Source organism: Protopterus annectens, chromosome 8.part0 (assembly GCF_019279795.1).
Source record: "Protopterus annectens isolate FY-2018-M chromosome 8.part0, PAN1.0, whole genome shotgun sequence".
Classification (NCBI taxonomy): domain Eukaryota; kingdom Metazoa; phylum Chordata; order Ceratodontiformes; family Protopteridae; genus Protopterus; species Protopterus annectens.
Genome location: NC_056741.1, coordinates 281,169,940 through 281,192,433, shown reverse-complemented (window position 1 = coordinate 281,192,433; position 22,494 = coordinate 281,169,940). Strand labels below are relative to the sequence as shown.

The window sequence follows — 22,494 nt, the reverse complement described above, 5'->3', positions numbered from 1 at the left end:
ATTAACCAATCAAATGATATGTTTTACAATTCTCTGGGATACACTAAAAGCTTACTTATTTGGTAAAATTCTAGCTTGGTTTAAAAATAAGACTAAAGAATGGGAATCAGAACTTCATAATATTCAAAATAAGCTTATAATTAGCAATAAAGATAATTCACAACATCCAAAAACAAAAAAGAAAACAATTACACACTTAAATAACAAATACAATGAAATATTAACTCATAAAACAAATTTGGCATTAGAAAAACTAAAATCCATCTCACATTCAATGTCGCACAAACATCTACATAATCTTTCAATGAGAGTTAAAAGACAAGCCTCAGATAACAATATTACAAAAATCATTCATGAAGGTAGAAATAATAAAATGGTATCAGACATTGGTGATATTCTTGAAGCCTTTAAATATCATTACTCTGACCACCAACTCAATAATTCAGCACAATTTCAACATATAGATGTAGATAAAAGTTTACTTAAATAAAATTCCAGATAAACTAAAATCTGAGATCTTAAAACAAATTTATTTTAAAGAAGTAGTTGATAAAATTAAAGAAAGCAAAAATAATAAAGCTCCTGGGATAGATGGAATTATAATGGAACTATATAAGTTATTTCCTCCCTCAGCCATCTCAATTTTCCATAAAGCCTTAAATGTAATTCAACTAGATAATTTAATTCCTCCCTCTTGGAAATATTCTTTTATCACTCCTATATTAAAAGAAAATAAAGATCCAAAACAATGTAGTTCCTACAGACCAATTTCCTTGCTAAATAATGACTTCAAGATATTTGTATCCATTTTTGTAAATAGAATTAAAAAATCCTTAACACATATTATAAATTCTGATCAGTCTGGTTTTATTTATAATAGGCACACTTGCGATAATATTTTAAGAATACTGTCCCTTATCGACATTTTAAATAGGGACAGTCGAGAAGCTCTTCTAATAGCTCTCGATATTGAAAAAGCTTTTGATACGCTGAAATGGGATTATCTCTTCAAAGCTTTAGAAATCTTTGATTTTCCATCTCATTTCATTACTTTGATAAAAAAATCTATATAAAAATAATCTTGCATATGTAAAACTAGGTCCTTTTACTTCAGAACCCATTAAAATACTCAAAGGTACAAAGCAAGGCTGTCCTTTGTCGTCCATTTTATTCGCTCTTGCAATAGAATTATTTGCTATTACATTACGGCAAAACACAAAAATTAAAGGTATAGACATTTATGATCAATTTAATTCCAAAATCGTGCTCTTTGCGGACAATATACTTTTAACTCTGAGTGTCTCACAAGAATCTCTTAAAGAGTTAGATCTTCAGACTAAAAGGTTCTCTGATAGCTCAGGTTTATGTATAAGTGAATCTAAATCTAATTATATGCATTTAAATAAAAAAAAATTATTTCATAACTCCAGTCCATTTAATAGGAAAACAGGTCTCTTCTATAAATTACCTAGGAATTATTATAGATGACAATATTAATAACACTATCTATAATTAAATACCATAAAACTACTCACTGACAAAAGGAATAAATTATTCCTAAAGTTTGAGGATAGACTTCAATTAATAAAGATGGTATTATTACCAAAAATAAACTATATAGCTCAAGCCATTCCAATGCTACCTAATAAAAAGCAATTACAAGACATAAATAAAATTCTTTTAAATTTTCTATGGTTCCGTAAACGAAACAGGATAGCCTACGCTCACCATATTAGACCCTGGGAAATGGGAGGAATTAATTTTCCAGACTTAGAGACATATATTAAGGCCTCTATATTCAAAATAGTTTTCAACTGGATAGGCCCAAAAATTTCATCAGCTTGGAAATCCCTTTATATTTCTATTTTTTAAATGAGAATAAACTCACAAAAATACTCTTTCAAATGATCAAATAAAGTTTGGAAAATATTATGTCTTAATTTACAATTTAACGTTTTGAAACCCACCAACTCAGTCTTCATAAACTACATCTACAACCCATTTAGATCTTTCATAAACAAAAACTTAGACATTAAATTATGGTGGGAACTCTTAATTCCTTTCAAAATAACTAAAAACCTTCCCAACAAATTACATGAAAACATTATAAATAATTGGGAACCAAAAAATTTTACCTGTTGGCAAGATTGTATTAGGAACTCATCAGTCTTAAACATACAACAAATAATAAACACCTTTGATATTCCAAATTCAGATTGGCTTATACTTCAAAGCATTTTATTTCATGCTCAAGAGTTATACAGAATAATCAATAATTCCTCCTTTAGTTCTGAACCAAAATTAATTTCCATTATCCAAGAAATGGTTTATAATAATCATAATTGGTCTAATTTAACCTTATTGCTCTATAAAAACTTAATGATCTAAAAAGTTAATCCAAAACAAAATTTCTGGAACTTTATTACTAAAGGTCATCAGATTAACCTTTCCTCTGAAAACAAAATTAATTTATTGTATTCTATTAAATTAACTTCCAATCTACAAGCTTGGAAGATTTTTTTCATGGAAATTCTTACACAGGGCGTTTTACACCCCCAATAGGATAGCTAAAATGGACTCTTCTAAACAACTGTTTTGTTGGAGATGTTTGCAGAATTGTAATGCTGATTGGATTCATATATTTTTTGAGTGTATCAAAATTAAAAAATTCTGGGAGGAGATTGGAAATTTCCTTCAAGCTATTTTTTTCAGATTCCTTCATACTAACTAAATCCATTATTTTTCTGAATGTAACTGAAACAAATGTTATGAGCAAAAAGAATTTGTATATACTATTGACTATACTAGCAATTGCTAGAAAATGCATTACAAGAAAATGGAAAACTTCATCTGAACCCAACTTTCAAGAATTTATGACTCTACTAGAAGAAACAATACATATGGAAACAAATGTAAAAGAAACAAGAATCTTCCCTAATAAATGGATCAACAATCCTTGGAAGAAAGTTTTTTCTCTCATTGAGACTTTAAAGATCTCCACATATTCTTAGTACTTGGAGAAATTACACTGATTTTTTTTTTGTTATGTGTAACTACATCTCTCTAACTCTATGTTATTCTCAGTTTTTTTTTTCATATAGGCCATATGTACATATTGTATATAGTTTGTCTTTTGTTTCATTTGTATTCTAGTAGAAATTATGTTTTGTCTTTTTGAAAATCAATAAAACATTTGGAAAAAAAAAGACTGATGTACAATGTCAGATATGTTACAACAGTAAGTCTGTTTTTGATAAACATCAAACAAATGATACCACAGACTAAGCAATCTAAAATAATGCAGGATGCCATCTAAGGCTCTTGGTGAATAGCAAGCTGAGCACCCACAACATACCTGATAGTGAAGCTGAAACTTTTCCATGTCTACTCCCAAGAATTTTGCTTTCACTTGGAAAGTGCCAGCCTGCTCACATGGGATAATGTCAAATATCACATTTTTAAACCTTGGAAAAAGTAGAAATACCGTTAGTGTAAATAACTAACACATTTCAAAAGCTTTTTAAAATATTTATTCATTACATCCTCTATAAATCAAAAATAAAATGGTTCCTCTTTTTTGCAGCTCAGTTCTGCTATTACTAATAAACACAGCTACATGAAAAAAAATCTTATCAGTGTAACCTTGTCTGCAAACAAACAAAAAAAAATTGCTCAGTCACTTCAGCAAATGCTGGACTGTGCACATTTGTGCTTTATGGATACAATTGCATGTGTAGATACTTTCCACTGTACGATTCTTCCAGATACATGGGTTATGCACAAACTGCATTTTTCCTAATATAATTTATAGATAAGTTAAGCATCTGACCCTCATCTGATTCTTAAATAGGAGCTATGAAAATGCATTCCTGAATATGGGGAAATACATTTTCTGAAAATGTAAATTACTATTAAGTTCTCTTTATATAAACAATTTGTACATACTATTAGCTTTAAATTAAATTAGTAGTATTACTGATTGATTTTATGTAAAATAAATAAAATATTTGACTCATGCTATGCAGTTTCAGAACAGCAATTGTTCTTAACCATTCATTATACCTTCCAGGTCAAAGAAAGTAGGGATCTTAAAGCAGCATTTTGTTTCTTGGGAAGGAACTACTATAATTTATTGAATCATAACACAGGAAGACATCATTCATAAAAATTTATGACATTTTAAACAAGTCTCACCGGTGACCCATACCAGAAGTCCTGAAGAAGGATTTCTCAGGTTAAGTCCGTAAAACAAGTTTTAAGCTTACCTAGAAGGCAGTCTTCAGATTTTTAAATTTTTTTTACAGTACATTTCCTCTAGGACCAGTCACCTTTGATTCCCTGCTCAAGAAAGTTATCCAAAATGCAAAGGGACAGCAAAAATAGCTTTAGACAGGGAAGGCAGTGTGGCTAAAAACGGACCGACTCAGATTTCAGAACATGCAGAGAATACTGGTAGTCAAATGCAAAAAGTGAACTCAGCACAAGCAGTGTTTGAGCTGATTCTTTTGGATATTCAGAATGTTAACGAAAAGCTGGATGGGTCTAGCACCACGACTGCTACAAAAAAACGCAATAGTAAATGGTGTCTTATCTGCTCATTCAGATGCCATAACACCCCTGAAAAATGAAAGTAAGACTTTAAACGAGCAAATTCAGTCTAGAAGCTGCTGTGGAGATGGTACAACAGCATCAGGTAAGATGCATGACACAGGACTTGGAGGGAAAATATTCAAACTGTCAAAATCCCCAAATTAATGGAAGGGCGGAATTATGAGCGGTTTGTCCAGCAGCATCTGGAAAGAGGATCCGGACTCATCAACTGCTTCACATATATTGAGCAAATGCATAGGATCCATATACTGTGCACTGGCCCTAGCCCTAGCAGTGGGAGACCAAGATGTAAAAGAGTGCAATATAAAATCTATATTAATAACTGCATTGTTCATTTCAATACTTTAATCAGGTACTCCCTCAACTGTGTGTGCTCTGTGGCAGACATCTGGAGACTTGTACACTAATGATCTTCAGGGGAAAGAATGACATGGCAGGCTTAGTGAAGAAAGTTAGAAGATCTAAAGATTAGAGAGGAAGACAACATTAACATGAAATATTAATAGTATGACCAACTCTGTCAAATGTAGTAGGGTGTTCCAATACATCAAGCAGAGTCACCCCAATGTGACTGACCTATAGGAGAGAGATCTTGATGAGGAGCACTCACCAAACTGCGGGGGAGAGGGGATGATGGTAGCTTAAAAAAGGGGTCAGGAAATTGGGTATAGCTCTGTTTATAACTAGAAGCTGCGCAGTTACAATAATGGATGCACTAAGTAACCCCCATGGCAGGTATGTCGGGAAGAGAGGATAATTTTTGTTTTACCCATTTGTTAACTTGGTAAGCCCAACAGAGTAAATTGTCCATTTTTAGGGTCCACCTGGGAGTTCTGTGTGGTTAAGTGACTTGCTCAGAGACACACAGTAGGCAAATGAAGGTGGAAGGAATCAAATCCTGTACTATAGGCACAGGAAGCAACTCATTAACAGCTCAGAACTTTAGCCCTGTGTATTAATTGAGAGAAGAATACGGGGGGGGGGTATATGTCTTTTAGTGCATATTTATCATCAGGAACTCACTAAGGAGGCTTTAGGGCTACGGCGACATCCTTGATGTTATTTCAGGAATAAACTGCAATCTATGTGGAAGACTGGCATATTGTAAGTGATGCTGTGGGTGCATAGGGAGATCCAAGAATTATTCATCTTTCAATATTAGGAATGTTTGTTAAGTTACATGAAAGCTGTGTGCCTGGTACATGGGACACTGGCTCTGCCTCCTACACTCACACTTACTTTCCATTCCTATAGGCATCTATGTCTAGAACAAATAATGTATACTACACAACTGAACATTGCATACAGGATACACAGCCTGGACCAGTGCCAACATTTCTTTTTGGTTTACCTGCAATTTCCTTTGCTACTGGAAAACAAGAAAAGATTTTAAATACTGCTTTTATAAACGTAGAAAGTAGCTAGAACAGCAGCAGTTTCTGAAGGATATGAAGTGTGCAACTCAAATTATTTATTGAATTCAATTTTCAGTGATTTGCCTAGAAAACCACAAACTTTATAAGGAACAGCCCAAAAATATAAGGTAAAAATCTGGACAGTTGAGAGGTATGCTCCCTACATTATTTGCGAAAGGTCTGAGGTGATGGTTTTGTCTGCCCCTGGTAAACAGAAGTTTGCTCCTGTGTTCTGCAGGATGGTGTCTCCTGTTTTTAGATAAGGGAAAAGAGGCATGAGGGTTTCCAGGGGTTGAGAATGTTAATCCCAGGTTTGCAAGGGGTTACCACTAAGATGCAGGATGCCATTATCACAAGGCCCTTATGTATTCCCTTGCAGAGACTGTCTGCCTTGGAAGTAGGCTGAGGAGACAGTTTGTCGTCTTTTGGCGAGTTTGGCATCTCTCGGGGGGGGGCTCTTTCCCTGAACTGAATGGAATAGCCTTTTTTATGATATTTAGGACCCACTGGTCCTCACTGATGAGTTTCCACTGCTGTAGGAAACATGATGGAGTGGGTTTGGAGATGGAGGTGGTGGGTGCTGTGCATAGTCACAACTGCACTGGGGGGATAGGACCCTTGGATCCCCCAAGTCTATGGTGTTGTTCAGGTTACCACCTTCTAGTCTGTCTTGGTCTCTTAGCTTGGGTAAACCTACCCTCTTGTTGTCTTGGGGGCACAGGCCAAGACTTAGGGTAATTCCTGCTATATTTAGGTGTGGGAGACCAATTAAAAATTCTTTTATAGTTTTGATTAGTTTTTCTTTTTCATCCAGTTTCTCAAAGACCTTCTCTGCAGAGGGACCAAACAGGAACTTTTTAAGTAGGGCATCTAGGAGGTCAGCATTTACTTGGTCTGAGAGTGGCCAAGTCCTCTGCTAGGCACGTCTACAAGAGACAGAACAGTAGCATTTGCCCTGCATGATGCATCCAATGCATTGTAACCACATTTAATTGAATGTATGGATACCTGGAGGGCTACCTAGCTCTCTCCTTTATGTCTCTATGTAGGACCTTCTCTGTAAAATCCTCTGCCTTAGCAATGACTTGTTCTTGTAAGGACTCTCAGTGTTTTAATATGTGAAACTGGCAGTTAACAGCCCTTTCAGTGAGGGCAGCAGATATGTATGTCTTTTTGCAAAACCTACTTTCTCTGTCATTATTTGAAGTGTGTCTTGCTGCACCCTTAGGGGATTTAGCAGGCACTACTCTGGGATCTGCTTGAGGATTCGTGTAGAGGTGCTTTTGGTTGTCAATCACCCTATAAAAATGATCCTGTTTTTTTGGGGAAGCTGTCAGGGAGCCAGAGTGCAGACATACGTCATCAAAGACAATCTAGAACTACATGAAATGGGGAATAACAAGTGGTCTGGGAGATGGCATGCTTAGAAGTTCCCTGTAATGAATTTGGGACAGAGAAAATTCTTTGCTCTCCCAATTAAATGGGTACATCACCTTGTGCAAGGTATTCCCAAAGGATAAATCTTCATTGGCAGAAGCAGAAGACAGGGTATCATCAGAGTCAGAGTCAAGGAAGGATTGAGGTGGAGGTGTTCAGCATAAGACAACTCTTCCTCATCTTCAAATTCTGAGTCCTACTTAAGAGAAACATCCCTTCTTTTAGCAGGAAAATTATCAGAGGCAGACACCTGTGTTTGGCTCTGCTCCCTGAACTTCATAAAAAACAAACTCTTGGGGCATCTTAAATAGGTTTTGTGTCTCGACCTGGGCTGTAGCAGCTGAAGACTGGGTCGTAGGCTGGGGTAAGCTAACTGTTCTCTCTGTTTTAGGCATCCGATGTTTTGAAAGCAAGTCCAAAGTATATGGTCAGGCAACCAAAATCTCTGTCTGGTTTTTTATGTTTCTTCATGCACAACCGCTGAAAAAGTAGTTATCTACCTTGATAACCAACACTCGAATGTCAGAAGCAGAAACATGGAGAATGGTTTCAGACCCAACTGATGTTGATACTGAAGTAGTCAATCGTATGACCTCCTGCCATGGCAGCTTCCCAAGTAGTTGTGCCAGAGGGATCAAGCCTAGTGGTAGTCAGACCAGGGGACTGCATAAGTGCCTTGCCAGAGTTGGCTGACTGACCTTGGATATGGTAGGCTTCCCCATTATCCGCAGTGTCCTTCTCCTCCATCTTTCTGTCTCTTGGGCATGGAACATATGAAGAAAAGGGGTGTAAAGAAGCAGATGGAGCTTGGTCCAAGGACTCCACTTGGGCTGCAAGGACTGAGGCCCTATGCTTAAGGGTTTCTGAGTGAAATCTAGTACAATACTGACAACTAGAAATGTCATGCTGAGGCCACAGACAAAACAAACAGAATGGAAATATTCATGCAGGATTTGCTTCCCACACTACAAGCAGTTCTTGACCTTTTTAAACATTAATTAGAAGAAATTTTCCCAAATGGAGTACTTACCTGAAAGCAGGTTGTATGAAACTCTGTGAAAAATGTGCTGACTAATGGACTGTGAGCGATAAAATGGAGTAGTGCATCAGACTGCATTGATACAAAGAAGTGAAGATGGTGCAGACAGACACTCCCTCTCATACGCTGATGTCCAGATGTTACTCTTTGGACATCTGTTGGCTAGGGATGATGTAAAGACTCTGGGAAAAGAGCTGGTCCCAGCTTCTGCAGGACAGGAAGACCCAAGAATAAGTACTGCAACACTGACTATGAAGAACATCCTACACTTTCTGTTTCACCAGGTTATGAGAAGCATCTGACAGCAAAAGTCAGACAACAGTGGGTCCCAATGGCTTGAGAGTACACTCCACTTGCTGGTCACTGGCAAAGTTACACAGTATCACATTAGCTTTTCAATGTACCTTTTGTAATTTTTAGATGCAACTTTATCAAACAAAATGGACAAATTAGGTGGCATAAGTCCAAAAAACAGAGTAACTGTACTTAGACTTTTCTAGGCTGCCCTGAAAAACCACAAGAAGGGAAACTAATACCCTCATTTTACTATTTTGGAATCAAATAATATTCTGGCAACACAGGCCTCAGGCAAGACTTTGGGGTTAGATGGGCATCAAGTACAATTCTGGATAGTCACTGGAGAAACCGGGTTAGAAGCTATGGCTTTAATGAGCAGCATGGGTAAAGGGCTCCTAAGAAAGTACAGCTGTGCAAGTCAAAAGTGACATAACAGTAGATGTTCGAATGATCACTGCTGCAGTAGCCTTAGGTATGTGGGTTATATCCTGCTAAGGATATAAAAGCTGGCCAACTTCCAAAGCTAATGGGGACCTTGCACGTGCCCACACTGTCAGGTAGCTTGAGCTGAGCTGACTACAAAAAGAAGTTATGTACTCACCATAACATTCCATGTTTGTTGTCCATCTCGCCCTCCATTCTTACTGGATGGGTTCAGAGCTGATCCTCAGCTCCGACTCGGTCGAATACACTAGCTCGAAGACTCTAACTTGGGTCATGGCAGAGTAGGTATCCCATCATGCAGTGCTGCAATCTCCAGATCTAGTTTGCTGTTAAGTATTACAAAGACTAAAATAACCATATGACATCAGGTCAAGGAAAAACAAAAGAGAATCAAAGGAGCTCATTTATCAGAGGAAACAACTGCCCACCAGGTCCTCTAGGAGTCCTTGGATGGGGGAAGGTGGGTGGGTCGTAAGAATGAAGGGCGAAATGGACAACAAACACGGAACATTATGGTGAGTACATAAATTCTTTATGTTATGTTGTCCTATTTCACTTTCATTCTTACTGGATGGGTCAGTGTCCCTAGCACCTTTTTTCCTGGATGGCTCATAGGAGTACACCTTTGAGCACATTGGAACCAAATAAAGCCCTGTCCCTGGACGCCAAATCAACTTTGTAATGTGTAATAAACGTATGAGGATTTGCCCACGTAGCAGCAGTACAAATACTCTCCATTGACATTCTATCCTGGAAAGCAGAGAATGTTGCCAATGCTCTGGTTGAGTGACCTCTAATTTTGAATGGCAAATTTCTATTATTGGAGGTGTAGATAAAAGTGATACAATTTGATAGTGTAACTTTTGAAATTGGCATGCCCTTTTTTGCTTCAGAGAAAGAGATGAACAATTGGTCTGATTTTCTGAAATCTTTAGTTCTATGGACATATAATCTGAGTTGTCTATGCACATCTAATGGGTGGAGTTTGTACTCTGCCTTGTTGCTAAGATTGGGAAAAAAGACTGGAAGCTCAATAGATTGGTTTAGATTGGATTGAGAACAAACCTTAGGTACAAATGCCGGATTAGTTCTTAGCGATACCCTATCCTTATGGAAAATCAAATATGGTGGTTTGATTGATGGTGCTTGCAACTCTGAGACTCTTCTTGCAGATGTTACCACTATTAGAAGTATAGTCTTCCAAGAAAGAAATTTGAGGTCACAAGATGAGGAGGTCTCGAATGGAGGGAATGTTAGATGAGCCAGTACAAGATTTAAATCCCAAGGAGGAAGTGGTTCTCTTAATGGAGATCTCAATAAAGAAGTGCCTTTTAAGAATGCTTTACACAATCTGTGTGACATTAGGTTAGGAGAAAATTCGCCAATGTGGAAATCTGAGATAGCTGCCAGTTGGACTCTAATTGTGGCTGCAGCCCAGCCTTGTTGGAATAGTTCAGTAAGAAATTCTAAAATCAAGTGAATTGGAGCAGAGAAGGGGTCAATGTTTTTGGTTTCTGCCCAGTAGGAGAATCTCTTCCATTTACTATTATATAATTTTCTGGTAGAATCTTTATGAGAGGATATCAAAATGTGTCTTGACTGCTGGAGTGAAGTCTTGAAGCCTGACTAAGTTTGGAAGTGGAGCAGCCATGCTGTCAAATTGAGGGTATGGAGAGAAGGATGAAGTGTCCCTTACATATGGGTCAGAAGGTCTGAAACTGGATCTAGAACCCACAACTTCTCCTGCAGATGAGGCCAGAGGAAGGGGAACCAAATCTGACAAGACCAATATGGGGCAATGAGAATCAGCCTGCTTGCCAAGGATTTTGCTTTCTGAATGACTTTGGGTATGAGGGAAAACGAGAGAAAGGCATAAAGAACCCCCGAGGGCCAATCATGAACAAGTGCGTCTCTCGGTGTCTCCCCCGAGGGGGAATTAGGGCAAAGTAACTGCTGCATTTGGTATTCATGGGAGTGGCAAAAAGATCTCAGCAAGGCTGGCCCCATTTCCAGAAAATCTCTTCCGCTATGTTCTGGTTTAGAGACCACTCGTGAGGCATTAATATTGCTCCGCTCAGCTTCTCTGCTATCATGTTGGATTTCCCCGGAATGTGTGTTGCTACTTTTAGAAAGAAGAAGATGCCCATTGCCAAACTCTCACTCTCTCTCACTCGAAAAAAGTATGGATCTGTTCCTCCTTGTTTTGCTTATGTACCATACCACCAACATATTGTCTGACTGGATTGGAGTGCCTGGCACTGTTCTCATCTCTAGAACACTGATGGCCTTGGACTGTCCTTCCTAGATAATAACCCCCACCCTATCTGGGTGTCTGTGGTCACTGTAGCAAACAGTTGTTGTTGGAAAAGGGGGGGTCTAATGGCACCACATGATTGGACTGAGTCCACCACCATAGATCTTTGTTGCATGACTCCGTTATTCTGATCAGATGGGACACAGGAAGTTCTTGTAGTGACCACTGAGAAAAGGAACTAGAGTTATGGTTGAAGCCATAGTTCCTAGAAGTTTCAGAACTTACTTTTGCCTTTACCTTGCCCTTGAGAAGAAGGTGGAGTATTTGCTGTCTGAAGGTGGAGTATTTGCTGTCTGAGGGCAGAAATTCTGTCGGGTGGCAGACTTGCCATCATAGAAACGGTGTCTAGGTCTGCACCTATGAAAGTAATATGTTGACAGAGCAACAAGGCAGATTTTTGCAAATTGACTGTTATGCCTAGCTGAGCACAAATTTCCAATGTCACGTCCCTGGTTTAGATATAGAAACATCAAGTGAGCTGTTTACCTGCCATGCATTTGGGTGAACACACTGGGGGCTGTAGTGAGACAACAGAGCTCAGAACTGATAATGACTGGCTCCGCATCAATGACTGCTGTCCCTTTCTATGTGGTAGTATGCATCTTGGAGGTCTACTGAACACATCCAATCGTCTTTCACTAAGAAGGGCAGTATTGACTGCAGTGTCATCATTCAGAACTTGGACTTTTTGACAGATTCCTTGTTCTTTTGACACTAAAAGAATCTAGAGTAAGTTCACTTTCTGGGATGATCTTTTGGAATTTCTATAGTTGCTTGCTCCATGGCAAAAGGAATGGAATAGCCTCTGATATTATGCTTGTACCCACTTGTCTTTTGTGATGTTTTGCCAGGTTTCTGGGTACAAAATAAACACACTGCCTCCAGAGTAGAGCAGATGGGACTCTTCTGACCTTTAGGGTAAGAGAAAGGGAAGGTAAAAAAAATGTACGCAAAGCAGGAGAGTTTTCCTCCCCCTCGGATCTGGTGAGTGTGTCTTTAAACTTTAGGTCCAAAAGTGAGGAAGCATCAAAGATATCATGGGGAGTTGATGATGGAAATATCTGTCCATCATTGAGAATCTTTGTTTGGAGGATGAACAGATGAGGATGTCTCAGAAAGTTCCTTCTTGGTGGCTCATCTACAGGCAAACCTTTGAGAAAATTAAGAAAATCTTTTCCAGTGGCAACTCCTCATCAGAAGTGGTAATGGTGTTCAGCTGCAAAGTGACAGACCCTATTGCATGTCCTTTTAATAATGGTTCCTGAGGCTGTGAATCTTGCTATCTGGTGTGTTGGAACAGTGATCAGTTCCAGAATATCCAGTAGGGGTCCCGGAGCCTCTGAGGAGGAGCAACAGTGGATGTAACAGTCTTAGACAGCTCCACCACCCTCTACACATCATCATCAGACAGGCTCCTAGAAGACCTGGAGGATAGGGTTGGTGAATGATATCTCTCCAAGATAGGAGATTTCAAAGTAGGAGAGACCGGCAGAAGTTCAATGAACTGGATCCCAGTCACAGTTTCTTTCGGCTCTGAAGATCTTGGAGCCGAAGAACCTGGTTTATCAGTGATAATTATCTCCATCGGTTCCGAAGGCAATGGAGCCAAGGAGGTCGATGCTTGAGAAAGTTTAGACAATTTTTCAGGAGGTTCAGACTGAGCCGGAGAGACTGGAGATGGCCATTTGGTTGGTTTGTTCTTTGTAAAGGAAGAGGACTTACTGGACGAGGTCGAAGAAGAACTCTGTAGAATTTCCTCAAATGCTGGTTTCAAGAGTCCTTTGACAATAAGTTTATTTTTCCTCTCCTGTAGAACATGGATGCTAAAGGAGTGGCAGAATGTACAGGTTTCCTGAAGATGGATTGCTCCTAAACAGGAAACGTAAACACTATGTCTATCCTTTTCCCTAGTTTCCTTGGACATGGTAGGGATGAAGAAATCCTAAAACAACTATAAAACTATGTAGAAATCACACAGAAAAAAACACGTCTAAACCAGAAAAAAATATTAACACACACAGCACTTTTAGTAAAGCTAAAGGGGAATAACTTAAATAAACGAGCACTAAGTCCTCTAATTTAAACGGACCTACTAGTGGTCAGAAAGAGACACTCGCACACAGAACACACTACTACTAGCCCTCTAACTGAAACGGCAGTTAGCTCTCTAACTTAAACAAGCTAAGCTAACTAATAACTAATTAACAACAATTAAAGCACACCACTACAGTTAAAGGCGATAGGATACACAATACAGGCCTAGTGAAAAAACAATGGTCAACAAAAAACACAGCAACAGTGATAAAGTAGCTACTAAGGCTGTGAAAGGCACAACACTAACTAACTAAACTAACTAACTAAGCAATTCTAAAGACTAAATATATAAAGATTAGCAAAAAGACAAAAACTTAGCCACGGCCAAGAAGAGAACATCCAAACTCGTAAAGCGGCAAACGAGATCTAGAGATTACACCACTGCATGATGGGATACCTACTCTGCCACGAGCCAAGTTAGAGATTTCGAGCTAGTGTACCCATCCAGGAAGAATGAAAATGAGATGGGACAACATAACATGAAAAGTTTGAGCACTTAGCCCTTCAGAGCTTTATTGTTGCTTAACAGTATGCTCCTCTGAGGCTTTCACGGATCAACATTCAGTTTGTGCTTTCATTTGCTGGGCAGATACGTTCCCTTTGGGGAAAAATCTTCTTAATTTTGCTGAGGTTTCATTACTTTCCTCTTCAGGAAGTTATTTTAAAGCTTGGAATGTTATGCTTTAATGGACTGTCTTGAGACTAACACACTTTTAAATGGAGCGTTTATTTCTTCTGTCAATGGTGTAAAGTAACTGAAAACTTTTTTTCTGCGGAGAAATTGTTTATTCTACTTTTGTGGAGCTAGCATAGTGCTTTAAAGTGCTCTTTACTGTGTTTTTCTGTCACAAAAGTAACTTTTGTGGACTGGTAGTGTTTACTGGCAATTGCTGCTCGTCTTCCCCAGGAAACAGACACCATTCTTGACTTGACCATGGAACAAACTACTGGTCCGTTGGTCAGTCTTTCTTCCAGCCAGAAAAAAGAAATATAGAGCAAACAGCTTTTACAACCACAGCAGGGTAGCAACTTGTCTCTGCCACAGGTGGGTGACTCTGCTATGACCATTTCTTGTACCCTAGACCACTCATCTTTTACCTTGCATCTCTCTGGTGTAGCACCTACAACCACTATTAACCTGGGGCTACTTATCTACTCTGTGGCTGTTGGGGTCCTTCAGTGGAAAAGGTAGAGCCAGTCCTGTCAGCCCTGGGGGACGGAACAGGAGAGTTTTCCCTGTTATGTCAGAATGCTGTGCCAGTTCCTAGGAAAGCTGGTGCTGCTGCCATTATTAACATGGCTGGTCCAATTTTTTTCTGTCAAAAAGAAATAGAAAACCAAATATGTATCTACTCCTCCTCAATATTCTTTGGATATTAGTAGTTTACTGGGTCTGGCTTAGGGTTTACTTCAGGTTACTGATCGTTCTTGTAAAGTACTTTCTGGTAAAAGAAAGGAGGGTTCCTCTTTTCCTGAAGAGATTTAAGATTCTGAACAGGAAGAAGCAGGGACAGATACAGGGTTTTTGCCTCATATTTTTGATTCAGATTTAGAGGTGAGCTCAGTTTCTGATTCTCCCTGTAGGAGTTTCTATTTCTTTGAGACTACTGCTAGAATGTCCCAAGTGTTTTCAGTGGAAGAATGTTGAGGTTTCTCAACCCCCTCAGAAAATACTATGACTTGTCCAAAAGGATTTTCCAGAACCTACATCCATTCCTTCTGTTCCGTCTACTTTAAATGGTGTGTGTGTGTGTGTGTGTGTGTGTGTGCGCGCGTCTGTGTGTGTGTGTTAGTACCTGCAATTTTTCTGATTGTCAGCTGCCCCATAAAAAGGCAGATAGGATATTTAACGTTCCTCAGTCTTATAACTTCTTAAATATTTATACACTATTCCCAAGCCTGACCCAGCAGAAATACCTTTAGTTGATTCCACTGCTGCTAAGCACATATTTAATTTCAATGCTACTCTTTCTGATAAGGATGGGAAAATTACTGATTGGTATTTTACATCAGCTGTGAGTGTGCACATATGAGTGTGTGGTATGGAAGAACAACCACGGCAGGGGTAGCCCTTGGCGGTGTGAACCCTGGCTCTATGTGATTGTCACTGTTAAAGTGACCCCCAGCCCCTTGTGAAAAAATGGGAAAAAGTGGGTGTGGATGGATGAGAAGAATGTATACTACTTCAACTTTGATTTTCAAAATTTTGAATTGTCAGGTTCATACTTTAAAGTTTGTTCTGACAAATTGTGAAAGTATGAGGAATATTTTATCTACAATTTATTCTTGTGGGGAAAATCATTGCTTTAAATAACGTAAGGTCACTACTCATTGTTTCCAGTGTGTGTATGACTCTTGTCGACACTTATTTCATGTCTATGGCTACTGGTACTGTGTTAAGAAGATTTGCATGGCTACATTCTCAGAACCTCCCAAATGATGTTAAAAGGAGGTTTTTAAATTCTACATTGGGTAGAGATTTAGTACTTTCCCCCCACTGCTGCAGAGGTTATTAAAAAGTGTGATGAAAGGGGCAAGCTGATCCAGGAAATCAGATTTTTCAACCCTCCTTTTCCAAATTGCCCAAGGAATTTTGTATCACTTCATCCAATGTTGACTAAAATCAGAATATACAGTCTCAACAATACACATGTAGACATATGTTTAAGAAGAAATGGCAAGGGGGTTCCAAAAAGAAGTCGTGAACCTTCCAAAATCAAGGACAGTCCAACAAGTTTGAATGACTATGCAAGAGACCTTGTGAACCCCTCCTATCCTGGCCCATATTTTCTTCCAGAAAGTCTGAATTTCCATTTTTGCTTTTGGCAATATCATCAAAGTTATATATTGCTCCTTTCCAACGTGTCATTCCTCATCCTGCAGATCAGCCTCTTTCGTTTTCACCGGTTCTTCATCATATGATGTCCCAAGTAGTGATAGAACCAGCTCCCCCTCTGCAGGTGAGGAAGGGTTTTTCCTCAAGGATGCTTCTAGTACCAAAGAAAGAAACTTTTTGGAGACCAGTTCTGGAGCTTTCTTTCCTAAACTGGTTTGTGATAGTGCTCAAATTCTAAATTATATCATTTCACAGCCTGTATCTTTTTTCCTCTTTCAAGTTTCCTGGCAACACTAGACAAAAGATGCTATTCATCACATTCTTATTCATCCAGACTTCAGTTTTGTGTGTCTGGATGACATTATCAGTTCTCCGCTTTACCCTTTGGACTATCCACTGCACTAAGAGTGTTTGCAAAGTGTATAGCTCCAGTTCTGGCTCCTGCAGTCTACAGGGTATCCACATTTTTCCATACTTAGACGACTTGATTATCTTTGCAGAGTAATTTCCAAAATGTCTGGAATCTCTCTCTGTCTCAGGTGGGAGATCTCTTACAAGCTGGGATTCCAAGACAGCATTCAAGTGTCTTTCTTGGCTCCTTCACACAGGACTGTGTTGCTGGGATGTCAACAAGACATCGTGGTCAAAAGACCTTTTCTTCCACAGGAAAAATATATCTTTATCTAGATCTATTTCTAAGGTTTTCCATTCAGACTTCGATCACTGCAACGGAATACATCAGGATTTTGGTTCTCATGGCATCTATGATTCTCATGATACGCCTGGCAAGGCTCAAGATGAAAAAGGTAAAGTGGTAACGGAAATCTCTTTGGCCCAAGCATCAACACTTTTTATCTTTTCAAATCCTAGTGCTGGGGTTTGTCAGAAGATAATGCTTTGGTTGAGGCAACAGATGCTCTTAAATCCAGGTCTTCCCTTCTTCCTCCCAGCTCCAAAGCAGTCACCACAGATGCTTTGGACTTTGCTTGGGGAGCAGTTTCAGGAAGGATAAAATTGCAGGGGTGTGGGACACCAAGGACAGATGCAAGTACATAAATATCAAGGAGATGAGTGCCCTTATCAAGGCACTTAACTCTCTGAACCATCTTTGGTTCCCAGGACATATTCAAGTGGTTAGAGATAATACCGCAGTTATGTGGTGCATCAACAAACAAGGGGGAACAAGGTCATACCCCCTTTGTAGACTAGCCATATTAGTTTGGGATACACGGTCACAGCACAATCTCACTCTGCGTACATCCTACATTCCATAAGAGCAAAACTGTGTGGCAGACAAACTGCACAGGACCAGGACAGACCCTCAAGATCTGGATTACACTTCTTTGCCTCATCCCTGAGCTACCAACTGTAAAGATTCTGTTCCAAGACTTCATGCAAGAAGAAATGGAAAGACAGATGTCTTCTCCTTGAACAGGAATGCTCCTGTATGCTTTTCCACTCTTTGCACTAATATCCAGAATACTTTTAAAGATTCAGAAGGAATTCCCCCAAGACCACTGTAGTGACTCCCTTTTGATCCAGGCAACCATGGTTCTCCCGTTCTTTTGGAAATGGCCAAGGGCAGTTACCACAAGCTTCCTCACAGACTGGATCTATTCACATAAGAACAGGGCTGTTTGATATACCCCAGCATCAGTCAAGTTCAACTGACTGCCTGGATGATAGGGTCTTAATTCCTTTTAGGCACCTGTTATTGATGACGTGCAGCAGATACTAATGGAGGCAAGAAAACCTGTTACTATAATGTTGTCTAGACCAGAAGGGAGTCACCAGCAAGATTTTTGGTTTGTCCTTCTTGATTTTAAGAACCTGTAGAATTTGAGGCAGGGGAGAGAATGTGTACAGTAGGGTCTACTTCACAACACTGAAATTTCATAATGTTGAATTTCATAACATTGAGACCAAAACATCTAAATCCCAAAACACTGAAAACCTAAAACATTGAAAACTCAGAACATTGAAAATGTGTTTCATAACATTGAAAACTACAATGCATATTTTTATTTTATTTATTTTATTTAACATTTGTTGACCGGGAAAGTCCGACTAGGTTCCACAGATCTGTTGTTTCCGGAGGCCCGGGGGAGAAAATAGCATGTCTTTAGAATGTGGGAGGAAACCAGAGTACCGGAGGAAGACCCGTGAGCACAAGGGGAGAACACATGCAACTCCACACAGAAGGCACCCCAGCCGGGAATCGAACCAGAGAACCTCTTGCTGTGAGGCGACAGCATTAACCGCTGCACCACTGCGCCGCCCATATGTAAATAACATCCTCTTCACCCATAACAACACCTAACAAACACACTTTCTACTATGTTTCTGCAGGGGGGCAAGCCCTCCTACACCCCCCCCCCCGTAAATTAAATATACCAACTCCAAGATCGCACTACACTGGAAAAAAGTTAATTTCCTAATCTTACTATACACTGAGGTTAGGAAATTAAATTTTTCCACTGTAGTTCTATCCTGGAGTTGGTATATTTAATTTATGGGGGTGTGGGGGGGGCAGAGCCCCCCAGATGGGGGGTGCAGGGGGGCTTGCCCCTCTGCAGAAATGTAGTAGAAAGTTTGCTTTAGTTAGGTGGTGGTGTATGTGGACGAGATCTTGTTTACTTGTGCAATGTAGTTTTCAGTGTTATGAAGCACACTTTCAATGTTTTCGGTTTTCAGTGTTTTGAATTTTCAATGTCATAAAATTCAACGTTATGAAATTTCAATGTTATGAAGTAGACCCGTACAGTAATCTCTACTTACAGGAAAAAGAAACTGCATCCACTCTCCAAGCCTCTGGATATGGCACTCTGGAACAAAACAGTCTACCTGTTCTGATTGGTGGAAGAAAAGAGCTATCTGAGAAGTACCACATTGATGAGTAACCTGTAGGAATACCTCTCTGTTTAACATCCATTTCTGAGGGTCTGCATGGGATCTGTCCAAGTAATCTGCCACAGAACTACTCTCTGAGGGAATGCGCAATCTTGTCCAGCCTTTTTTTTTGTTTTGTGTACCACATAAATATGGTATAGTCTGTAAAATACATGGTGAGGGCCAAGAGGCTAGAGGAGATGCGAGGACTCACCTTTACTTCCTGGATATTTATTTGGTACTTCCTGTCCTTTCTGGATCACACACACTGGGCTTTTACATTCACGGAATAAGTTCCGTAAGCCAGCTCTGAAGCATAGGTGAAAGTCTTGGTGAAGGGAAGGAACCAGAAGGAGCCCTCCTGGAGTAATATCCAGTTGATCCAACAATGAAACCCCTCTCGATGAATGGTAACACAGGCAATGGGAAACTCAGTGGATGGAAATGTGTCCAGACAGATTTGAGATACTAAACTCAGACACAGACATCCTCCAGAGAGGTCTCCCTTATGCAGAGAGATTGGAAGTATTCCTTTAAGGAACATAATTTTGTCCTCAAGAAGAAAGGCAGTCACTGACAAGCCTGCAACCCAGAATATTAGATCCTGGCAGTGAACCAGATTAGACATCTTTAGGTTTAGGGTGAACCCCAGACAGTGAAGCATTTTTTTTGCAAAACTGAGCAACAGAAGCTTTTCACTCATAAGAGGCTGAAGTCTGCAGAAAGCCACTCTAGAAGCTGGGCACTTTGTGAATACCCTTGAGCAGTAGAAAGCCCAAAAGCCAAAGTATATTCTAAAGCAGATGACCTTAAAAACTTCCTGCGATCCAGGTGGATTGGGACATGAAGATAAGCATCCTTTGTATCCAAAGTTGCTAAAAATGCTTGAGGAAGAATCATGGGATGAACCTGTTAGGACTAAGATGGGAATGGCAAATCCAGAATGAGTCTTACTTTCCCCCTCTTTTCTAGGGACTAGGAAGTCTCGTGTCTGATGGCTAATATTTACATCTCATATGGTGGATCTTGGTTTATTCTCCAGATAGGCGTCTTAACACATAGGTAAAAATGGCAGAAGATGAAGTTGCTGCACTTGTCACTGACAATGGCTCTGGTATGTGCAAAGCTGATTTCACTGGAGATGATGCCCTCGATCTGTGTTCCCTTCCATTATTGGCTGTCCAATACATCAGGGTGTTCTGGCTAATATGGGATAAAAAGACAGCTATGTAGGTGATGAAGCACAGAACAACAGGGGTATTCTAACCCTACAGTATCTTACTGAGCATGGTATTGTAACCAAATGGGATGACATGGAGAAAATCTGGCACCACACCTTCTACAACGAGCTCCATGTTGCTTCAGAAGAGCACCTTGTCCTGCTTACAGAAGCCCTCCTGGATCCCAAGGCCAACAGAGAAAAGATAACACAGTTTATGTTTGAAACTTTCAACACTCCAGCCATGTAAGTTGCTATCCAGGCTGTGTTGTCTCTGTATGCCTCTTTGTGGTTGATGTTATCCTTATGGACTCTGGTGATGGTCTCTCTTACAGTGTGCCCATTTCTGAATGTTTTTATATTTCAAGTCCCCTTTATGAAGGTTATACTTTGCCCCATGCTTTTCTTCGTGTAGATTTAGCTAACCATGACTTCACAGACTACCTCATGAAGACCTTGAAAAGAAAGGCTACAGCTTCACCACAATGGCAGAAAGAGAAATGGTGAGAAATATCAAAGAAAAGCTGAGTTATGCTGCCCTGGATTTCGAGCAGTAAATGCTACTGCTGCATCCTCCTCCTCACTAGAGAAAAGCTATGAGCTATCTGATGGTCAAATGATCACCATTGGGAAAGAGAGATTCAGGTGTCCAGACACAATGCTCCTGCCATCTTTCTTGGGTATGGAATCTTGTGGTATTCATGAGACCAGCTACAACTTAATCATGAAGTGTGATGCGGATATCCATAAGGATCTAACTTAGTATTATCTGGTGACATCACTATATATCCAGGCATTGCAGACTGAATGCAGAAGGAAATAACTGCTCTGTCACCCAGTACAGTGAAAATAAAGAACAATGCACCACCCGAACGTAAATCTGTATAGACTTGTGGTTCCATTTTAGCATCTTTGTCCACTTTCCAGCAAATGTGGATCAGCAAGCATGAATATGATATGTCTAGACCATCCATTGATTATCGTAAATGCTTCTAAATGGACTGCAGGCAGCTGCATTTACTTTTTAAATCTCCATTTATGCCAATCTAGTTCCCATGCAAGCCATATGAAAATTGGAAAAGCTTATTTAAAAAGCTGCATTTGTAAGCTAGCATGAGATGTTGGAGGGTAATCAGCATTGTTGTGGTTTGTCAGGTGGTCTGTCTTGTCTAGATGCTAACTGCAGGGTTTGTTTGCATTCCATGTTTTACCTTGCTGAAAAGGAGGCACTAATTCTGTTGTACCCTGAAGAAGCAACTCCTGTAGAATGAAGGATTAAGTGTAGCATATTTGTTAGAAATGTAGGGGGGCCTAATCTGTGTGGGACAGAAAGCCATGACATTCTGTAACCATTTTGAATTATTGAAAGAATCCACTTGTCTGAGGTGATTGAGTTCCAAACTTGAAAGGATAGGGAAAGCTTTTGTGACAGACGGGAAAGTGTCAGGCTGAGGTGGGAAAGGGGTTGGGTGGCACAGGTGGATAGTCACAAGGAGGCTGGTTTGTCAGGAAAGGGTGTTTAGACTCTTAATCTCCTGCTTGGGTTTGTATTGATATCTTTTTATTAAACATTTACCCTTTTGTGGGGCCTTCTGCACTTTGAAAAAAGGGGCCAGCCTTAGAAGGGCAAATTCTCTAATTTGGGAGAGAAAGATTTGCTTAGTCTTGCATAAACTTGCCTCTCTGCTGAAGATTTTTGAAAATGTCAAGAGCAGCAGAACCAAAGAGTGCCTCTAACTAGAGGAGTGTCTAGAAATTTGTATTTAACATTCTTGGGAAGAGATTCAAGCCTAAGCCAGAAAAACCTCCTCAAAACAGAACCAGTGACAACTGCTCTAGAGAAGACATCAGTTGCATCTTATCTGTATTTAACAGAATGCTTGGCTACCTGAAAGGCAG

At 39.7% G+C, this 22,494-nt stretch overlaps 1 protein-coding gene and 1 pseudogene across 1 annotated transcript in view; one reads left to right on the top strand and one right to left on the bottom strand.

Annotated features, from left to right (window-relative positions):
* IQGAP3 (IQ motif containing GTPase activating protein 3) overlaps nt 1-22,494 on the bottom strand; it is a 2,364,408-nt gene that overhangs the window by 75,209 nt on the left and 2,266,705 nt on the right. Inside the window, exon 37 of the mRNA XM_044079778.1 lies at nt 3,356-3,464. Within this exon, the coding sequence (XP_043935713.1) occupies nt 3,356-3,464 (109 nt within the window). The remainder of the gene's footprint in view (nt 1-3,355; nt 3,465-22,494) is intronic.
* Nucleotides 20,445-21,591, top strand: LOC122808756 (annotated as a pseudogene).